Source organism: Andrena cerasifolii, chromosome 4, assembly GCF_050908995.1.
Source record: "Andrena cerasifolii isolate SP2316 chromosome 4, iyAndCera1_principal, whole genome shotgun sequence".
NCBI classification, from domain to species: Eukaryota; Metazoa; Arthropoda; class Insecta; order Hymenoptera; family Andrenidae; genus Andrena; species Andrena cerasifolii.
In genome coordinates this window covers 10,965,916-10,974,242 of record NC_135121.1, presented here as the reverse complement: position 1 = coordinate 10,974,242, position 8,327 = coordinate 10,965,916, and the positions used below count along the sequence as shown (strand labels likewise).

The 8,327-nt window shown below is 41.7% G+C and overlaps 2 protein-coding genes across 4 annotated transcripts; one reads left to right on the top strand and one right to left on the bottom strand.

The window, feature by feature from the left end:
• The first annotated feature begins 5,177 nt into the window (after positions 1-5,177).
• Positions 5,178-6,726, top strand: LOC143367854 (SPRY domain-containing SOCS box protein 3). 3 transcript variants are annotated; one of them, XM_076810090.1, is made up of 5 exons: positions 5,178-5,289; positions 5,393-5,489; positions 5,679-5,881; positions 5,956-6,184; positions 6,248-6,726. In XM_076810090.1, exons 2-5 carry the CDS (start codon positions 5,396-5,398, stop codon positions 6,691-6,693), a joined length of 972 nt encoding a protein of 323 aa, XP_076666205.1. In that variant the 5' UTR covers positions 5,178-5,289; positions 5,393-5,395; the 3' UTR covers positions 6,694-6,726. The 3 variants fall into 3 exon arrangements, with proteins under 3 accessions (XP_076666205.1, XP_076666206.1, XP_076666204.1); XM_076810091.1 differs by lacking the exon at positions 5,178-5,289 and having other exon boundaries at positions 5,365-5,489; positions 6,248-6,475; positions 6,554-6,726; XM_076810089.1 differs by lacking the exon at positions 5,178-5,289 and having other exon boundaries at positions 5,365-5,489.
• On the bottom strand, positions 6,541-8,094 carry Ogg1 (8-oxoguanine DNA glycosylase). Its single transcript, XM_076810086.1, has 4 exons — positions 7,822-8,094; positions 7,387-7,692; positions 6,744-7,326; positions 6,541-6,637 (listed from the first exon to the last, which is right to left on the bottom strand). Exons 1-3 carry the CDS (start codon positions 7,923-7,925, stop codon positions 6,744-6,746), a joined length of 993 nt encoding a protein of 330 aa, XP_076666201.1. The 5' UTR covers positions 7,926-8,094; the 3' UTR covers positions 6,541-6,637.
• Positions 8,095-8,327: the final 233 nt, after the last annotated feature.

Here is an 8,327-nt window from a genome sequence, read left to right as displayed (position 1 = left end):
GTGGAAAGTTTCGGAGCAAACATTTGAATGCAGAACTGTTTACCGCCGCAGTTTTTGCCCTACCGGGGCATAGCAGAAGTTTTTAGAGAAACGAATGTCGAGCCATCCTGTCGGTAACATCGCGCGAGAAAGCTTTTTATCACTTGACGATTAAAAGAATTATTAGCTAGCCAAAGGCCACTAAAATTGTTCTTACCACAGACGAGCACCTCCTCGTGGTAATCGGTAAGTACCGAGCCGATGGCTGCAATTGTCAAATATTCTATTTGGATATAAGAATTTCTTTAACTTACAATACTTTTGTAAGAACACAGGCGTGGTATAGGATAGACCTATCGACCAATGCATTTTTCCGTCACCGGTTTGGGGGGTCCTAGGACCCCCTTGCCATTTTAGTGTCGCATGCAACGTTACCGGTGAAGTCTCAAAACAGATTGTAACGCTACGCGTCGTAGGAACTAGAATTAAGCACGAGTAAAACTAGTTTATGTTTTGAGAGTCAATGCCCGCGATTTACAAATGTTTCTGTTAGAGTAACAATTTAAAAATCGTCTTATGAACATATTTCGTTCAACGGAAAAGAACGGAGGAAGAAAATAAAACGATATCACATTCGTCTTTTAACCTTGCTGTCCTATTCCGGTTTATTTAACGCAAAACAAATTTATATAAACAACAACATTTTTTGTGGAAGACATGCTTTCATGATGTAACGTGGAATACCTCGCAAAGGAATTGTAACTTTGTATATTTCAATAAAATGCTGAAGCAGAGAGGACTTTAAAAATTGTGAAAAACTCAACAGTTCCAGTATCTCGCTGAAATATTCCAACTTGCACTTATTCTTCCATCTTAACACTATATTCGTGTTCTGGGGTTCGGTAGGAACAATCGAACAACATTTTAAGTTACATAGTATTGCAAGTTAAAGAAATTCTTATATACGACTAGAATATTTGACAATCGCAGCCATCGGCTCGGTTCCCACCGATTACCAGGTCTCACCGCGAGGAGGTTGCTGCGCTTGGAGACCCGTAGAGAGATAGATGGAATCAAAGTTCCATCGATCTCCCTGTACATGAAGCCTACTAAACCAAAGAGATGGATGGAAACAAAGTTCCATCGATCCCTTCGGTTTAGATATAGAATCTAGGGAACTGCCAAGCAATCACTCGATTAAAAGAAATTCAGGAAAGAAGGAAGGGCGAAGGGTAAGCATGAAACAAGTATTGGACGGCACAGTTCCTACCACCCTGCTGTCCAAGTCGAAAGGGAAAAGCGCTCGGCGCCTCCCAGACGATTCCTGTTGCTCCGATGCGACTCGTCAGGAGCAAACACTTGACCTGACTCAAGCCGTCCAACACTGAGATTGGGTAATCGAACCGGGTGACTTACGCAGGCAGTGTACCAAAAGGTGCACCCCCTACGCCCGAAACTTTTCCCTTTGGACAAGAACACCAAGGGATGAAACTGATCCACCCATACCGATTCCATGCTCAGTCACTTGCTTCCGCAAACGGAAGCAGCGGTAACCTCCTCATCACAGATGAGGAGCCAATAAACGAACAACAAAGTTAATGATTTAGTGACTGCTTGGCAATTTTACATGGGACCTTAAATACTTCATACTATAATAAATTAGCCTAGGCTTCCTTAGATGTCTTCTTTCACTGTCACTTTGCACGATCACTTTTCACTATCACTTTTCACTATCACTTTTCACTATCACTTTTCACTAGTTTCTTTTTAAATATATCGTGTTATTAACTCCATTCCCCGAGTAACGGTGAACCTGAAAAGCTGAAACAATCAACTACTATATGTTAGTAACGGTGTGGTCGGCCTGGAAAGAAATTAAGGAAAAGCTTATTGAGTTGGAGACGATCGAGATAATTTCGACCAACAGCAGAGCACGCACGAGCATGCAAAACCACCGCAGAGATAAGTACTTGAAGGAAAGAGCAGAGAATGTAGACCCATCGATGAGATGCATGACAGAGTGACAGAAGTCACAAAAAAACCATCGAAGACATAGACGAGATAAAATGAATCAGGGAAAACCATCGAAGACATCGACGAGATGATATGAATCAGGGAAAACCATCGAAGACATCGACGAGATGAAATGAATCAGAGAAAACCATCGAAGACATCGACGAGATGAAATAAATCAGGAAAAACCATCGAAGACGTCGACGAGATGAAATGAATCAGAGAAAACCATCGAAGAAATTCACGAAAATGAAATAAATCATTTAAACCCATCGAAGAAATGCATCAAATAAAATAAATCATGCAAACCCATCGAAGAAATACACAAAATAGAACGACTCGCGCAAAATTCTCGAAAGTATGCATGGAAATAGGACAGATGATGGAAAACGACCGAAGAAATCAGATTTGACATTCGCAAAACAATAAAATTTTAAATGACTTACCGAACCCCAAAATTTCATCAGCACCAAGCGAATAAACGAACCCAGGCCAGAGGGGCGAGAGGCTGGCGGAAGAACCAGGGTTGAAATCCTGACCAGGTCCCCAGCAAGTTCAGCAGCTCCGGGGGGAGGGGGAGGAAGAACCAGGTCCCCAGGAAGTCCAGTGGATCCTGGTGGCTCGGCAGCTCCAGGGGGGAGGGGGAGGAAGAACCAGGTCCCCAGGAAGTCCAGTGGATCCAGGTGGCTCGGCAGCTCCAGGGTTCCCGGAAGTCCTTCAAGTCCGGAGGACCGACGACGACTGAGTACATGAAGATCTGTGAGCTCCTTATGTAGACTTCGAGGAATGATGTCCCCCGATCAAAACAAGGTCGACGGTTAGTTACAATTGCGAAATCCAGCGAATTCTTCGGCAAAAATGGATTTTCGGCTAAAATATCCATTCCAGTGGCTATTGCTGTGACAAATAATGTTAACAACATTTACAATAACCGCCCAGTGTAAATAATTATTAACTATAATCGATAGAACTCGAGATATCAAGCAATTTGTAACATTTGGCCTTGGATTTGCAAATGATTTTCTGCGCCGACTGAATTCTCTTTTATTCTCAATGTTTAATCGTTCGATACATTAATGTTAATGCTTATACATATCACGTAGTATTATTTATAATGTATAAATACGTTTTAGTTGAACTTAGTGTAAGTGAATAGTTGCAGGAATATTTGGAGAAATATGAGTGAGATACTTGTTTCTCCCCCTTAGTTACTAACATCGGCGAAGTATAGGCTAAAACGATAGACCTATCACCTTATGGGAATTCGCGTTCACATCACTAACACGTAGAGGCACGGTACTCTATGAAACACTTTTTGGCAGGCACAGGCACTGACTCTACAATCGCGTTGCACACGATTACAAAATCATTTTCTGTTTTTAAACATCCTCCAGTTTCTGAAAAAGTCTTCTAAGTAACGGGTATATCTGAATGGAATCCTGTTAAATTAAAAGGCCTCCCACATGGTCCAGTAATCGATGAAATTGAGAAATCACGAGATAATATGCACTATGCCATGCACACACTTCACTGAACCGATGAATTTCTCAGGGCTAGACAAACTTTTATTTCACAATGCGGGTTTCAAAAGTAACTCGATTTGCAGTTGCATCCATGCACCACGAGACACTCATGCATCATGCAACTTTCTGTGAGACTTTTAAAATTAGATTTTACTGTAAATTTCAGTGTTGGCGGTAAACTAATATTAGGGGCAAACGGAATCCAATTATTATTACTTCACTGGAATGATTAAACAGTGCATTAGAAACTTGTGGGAATATCAGTAACAGCGTGAATTTTTAATACTTTTTTCGGCGCACGATACGTGAAAGGGTTCGCAAGGGTACGCAAAGTGCTAATAAACAATGTCATCTTGCAATTTATAGCTTGCACGGGCTTTGAAGAAATGCCATTTCTGAACGCCATAGTGTCTTGATCCACGAAATGGATTTTCGGAGAGAAATCCGCGTGAGTCGTTGACCAACCGAGCCAAAGCATACCGTAACAAAAGCCTACCCTCTTATGTCAAACTCTCTCTCTAAACAAGTCACACGTATACAAGTACGCAACACCTTTCAGCATTTCAACGCATTTCAGAGTAGTTGCTGAGTTGGACGCTGTTCATTAACAGAGGTCGCTAAATTCAGTCCTGAAATTATGGGTCGGTAACACAGATTGGGTGGCGACACGAAGTCCCATAAGGTGATGGGTCTATTCTATACCTCGTCTGTGATTTGAGGTCTGAATTTAGTGGCATCTGCTCATGAACAGCGCCCAACTCAGCAACTGCTCTGAAATGGGATGAAATGCTGAAAGGTGTGTGCGTACTTATATACGTGTGACTTGTTTAGAGAGAGAGAGTTTGACACAGAGCAGGCATACACAGGACCCCCAGTTCCGGACGCGTGCGCACACTCGAGCTCGTTCAAGGACAAGGGAGTCCGCCAACGGGTTGGGGAGCGGAGCGTCGCAAGCTACCGCAGGGGTTTCCAGAGTTTGACGCTCTGAAAAAAAAGCACATTTTGGGGAATTTTTAAAAGAAAAGTATTGAGTATTATAATTCCAATTTCTGTACTTTTATTAATTGAAATTTGAAAAATGTGTTCAAATTTTTGTATGCAATAATAGTAATTTGGTTCAAAGTTATAAAGGTAGTAGTAAGAGGGGTTTGAAAAAAAAGTTTGTTGCTTTGGCTGTCGTAATCATCCGAATGCTTAAGCATTTGCTATCCTTTACTAGCTACTAAGTTAGTAGAGGATGCCGCATGCTTAAGCATTTGGTTAAGAATAAGTAGCGACTGAGAATACCGCCCTTAGGGTGTGTTTCAATGCACGCATACTGCGCATATCTGCAGGCAATGGTGATTGGTGGTTCATACGGTGAGTGTATAGACTGCACAACCTGATTGGAGTATTCGAATTCGAACAACTACGTATGCGCGCATTATGTGCATTGTCTGCCTATGGTTTGATTTTCTGTAGTTGCAGGCATCATGCACTAGAAGTTGGAGGATTCTAGGGAATTCTATGAATTAGATTATGCAATCTATTCACTCACTGCATAAACCACCAATGACCATTGCTTGTACTCTATGCGCAGTATGCATGAATTGAAACACATCCTTAGTGTGCATCCCTGGACTAGAGGATTACTAATGGACTTCTTATCACGACGCCTCTCGCGACGGCCAGAGGAACCACACAGAAATCGGCGCACAAAATCGCTGGGATAAAACTCTGAATCGGAACACCTGTCTATTACACCGTGAAGCGTAAATCAACCTCTAACGGATAGGTAAATGTTACGGATAAATTCTCGCGCTACATGCATCTTCGAATAACGAACAAAAGATACAGCATCTTTTATCCGAAACTGATTTAAATATATTTTTATTTAGATAATGCCAGACTCTGCTATCGTTCTAAACTGTATTGATCGTGAAAAATTTTGTACTAGTTGCACTACGCAGGATTGTTGCTGCGAGGAAAACAATGGTAAAAATTGACGTCTGCAACGACTTGCACTCATTTTACCCTGTTCCTCAGCGATACCACATTTAAGCTTACTTTTAATAGTTACGAATTAAGTGATGTCATCTTGTAATAAATATAATTTCCTCTTTGAGATCTCCCGTTTGTGAAATACGCATTTTCCGCTTCCAATGAACAGTGATTCATTCGCAGGATCGTGCGTAGACTATGAGTGGGAATGGGATGAGGATCACGCTACGTACGGTGTAGTATTATCAAAACAGAACTCGGAGGTAATATTTCACAATGCATTCAGCTGTGGTACAGCAGCTGTGCGGGGCAACAAGTTGCTGGAAAAGGGAAGACACCATTATTGGGAAATTAAAATGCTCACTCCTATTTATGGAACGGATGTGGTAAGCTTTCGCGTTTAACAGCGCGTGCAAAGTTTCTGTGATCGCTAATGGCTTAAGCGTCTATATTTTTATAGATGGTTGGAGTCGGAACTAGTAAGGTGAATTTGAATAGCACAACCACCATCTTTTGTTCCTTGCTGGGGCTTGATCAGGAATCTTTCGGTTTCTCTTATGTAGGGTACATACAACACTGTGGTAAGAAACGCAATTATGGCTCTTACTTCGGAGAAGGTAGCCTGGTTGGCGTGCACTTGGATATGTGGAGGGGCACCTTGGAGTTCTGGTTGGACAGGAAACCCCTTGGTAAATGTCTCGCGCTGCGCACCTCGGTAACACAACTTATCCGACTATCGCTTTCTATTTCAGGTATCGCTTTTACTGGGTTAAGGGATATTATGTTGTATCCTATGGTGTGCTCTACGGCTGCGCAGAGTAAAATGAGGTTGACTTATAGCTGCTCTGTGCCGGCATCTTTACAAACAGAATGCCTGGCAGTGTTAAAACCTTCGCACAAAGAGTACTTGACGGCTGTGTATCCAGGACTTCGTTATCTCTCGGAGAGCATCTTTGCGAGCATATTACAAAGGCACTTACGTAAACAGACTGTTAAATCTTCCACTCAGAACGATATGTATAGTTTGCCTACGATGGTTATTCTGTTTCTCTTTACAGACGACACTGACGACGAAGTGGATGATCTTAAGTTCCTGACGGATTATATGATCTTTGATGATTTTGACTTTGCTCTGGTAGGCGCTGGGAGGACGAAGAAGAAAAAAAGTACCCATGACTCTCCGTGTAATAAAACATAAGACAATAGAATAAGAACTGTTTCCAAAAGCCCACGAGAGGAATTTTTTACTTATCGTTTCTTCGGAGATTCCTTACGCCTACTACCTTTACGTTTTTTATTCGATGTAGTTGTAGCGGTGTTATTAATTTTCGCACAAAAAACAATAGCCTGTGCCCAGCCAGCAAAGGGTCCCCACAATTCGCGTAAATGATTGCTAATTTCTTCGTGAATTTTGGGGGTAACTGTTTTCTGCTGCCTTAAATGTGGCAAGTAATTTGCTCTAGCGCTTTGAAATATATGAGTGTCCACGGGGATAGCTTCCAAATGGCCCAATGACATTAAGCATACGCAGTCTGCCACTTTCGGGCCAACTCCCGGAAGAGTAATCAACTTTTCTCTAGCTTTTGCGTAAGGCACATCGTTTTCTCTGCGCAGGTTTAAAAGCCATTGCTCTCCGCCGAATATCATTAAACTTTTAGCTGCGTTCGCTATATACCCTGCACGATACCCAAATTTCTCTCCCTTCAATGTATTTTCGACGTTTTCTCCCGCTAGCATCTCGACAGTTGGAAAACTATAATAATCCTTGCCCTCCAACGAGCAAATCTTCTCGCCGAAAAGTGAGCACAACTTCTCCACCATCCCTGATATCCTAAATGGATTATACAATTATGTAATTAGTGTACACGTCGAAGTACTCTTTTTGACCCACCTTTGTATATTGTTATTCGAGCTACATATGAAGGAGAATACATTTTCAACGACTTCTTGATTCAAAATCCTAACGCCGTTCGTTTGATTCAATGACTTTTCAAACTGTTGGTCCCCTGCAGCCCACTTTTTACATAGATCTTCCAACGACACGTCTAATCTGAAGTACCGAGAGAGAGCATCGTCGTAATTTCTCGAATCAACAAGTGGGCCATGCACGACGTAAGACAAATGCGTGTCACTTTGCGTGAGGGTCCAAATGCACCCATCGAATACTCCCCTGTATCCATTGTTCCAAGGAAACCACCTAAGGAAGCATTAACCACTTTAATACTACAGAACTTAGAAGAACGCAGAATCGTAGGATAAAATCACTGATACTGTTTAAACTCGCGAGGTAATATGGAAATAAGTGTCACATTAATTAATAGTTTACCTAAAACTTTGACCTCCTTTTAAAGTGATCCCCAAATCTAATTCAGTCGAGGAACAAGCGATTGTACCTTGCTTCGTCTTCAGTTCGTTCTCGTGCACCTTCATGCTCGACTGTCTGGAGTTTCTCCTCAGGCTATTTCCAATATTCCTTCGTAATAAATAACGTTTAACGTTTGGCAGCGAAAGCTTGTAACACAGAATTTTGAGAATTCGAAAGGAAGCAGCAACACTCGCACGTTCATCCTTCGGATGCGATAAACCGCCCTTTTTTTAGGAGTTAACTTGGCGGAAGCGACGCATGCGCGGGAACGCAGGAAACTGGGGTTTGAATTCAAAATAAAAGAACTGAAAAAGTACTTGAGTGTATAAGAAACTGTCATTGTTCTTCACAAGACTTTATTATAATTATTATCCCCATAGTATGCGCCGTCTTTTATTGAATATGGTAGTACAGTTTTCCTATTATACATATTTACAGCAATAAACCTACTAGTACAGACCTAATAC

What these genes read in the sequence shown, in the direction of transcription:
- LOC143367854 (XM_076810090.1), top strand. Translation starts at nt 5,396, where the DNA reads ATGCCAGACTCTGCTATCGTTCTAAACTGTATTGATCGTGAAAAATTT. An exon ending in CTATTTATGGAACGGATGTG is followed by an intron (nt 5,882 to 5,955) that starts GTAAGCTTTCGC and finishes ATATTTTTATAG; the next exon opens with ATGGTTGGAGTCGGAACTAG. An exon ending in GTTGGACAGGAAACCCCTTG is followed by an intron (nt 6,185 to 6,247) that starts GTAAATGTCTCG and finishes TTTCTATTTCAG; the next exon opens with GTATCGCTTTTACTGGGTTA.
- Ogg1 (XM_076810086.1), bottom strand. Translation starts at nt 7,925, where the DNA reads ATGAAGGTGCACGAGAACGAACTGAAGACGAAGCAAGGTACAATCGCT. An exon ending in AAAGGAGGTCAAAGTTTTAG is followed by an intron (nt 7,693 to 7,821) that starts GTAAACTATTAA and finishes ATGCTTCCTTAG; the next exon opens with GTGGTTTCCTTGGAACAATG. An exon ending in TCGAATAACAATATACAAAG is followed by an intron (nt 7,327 to 7,386) that starts GTGGGTCAAAAA and finishes TAATCCATTTAG; the next exon opens with GATATCAGGGATGGTGGAGA.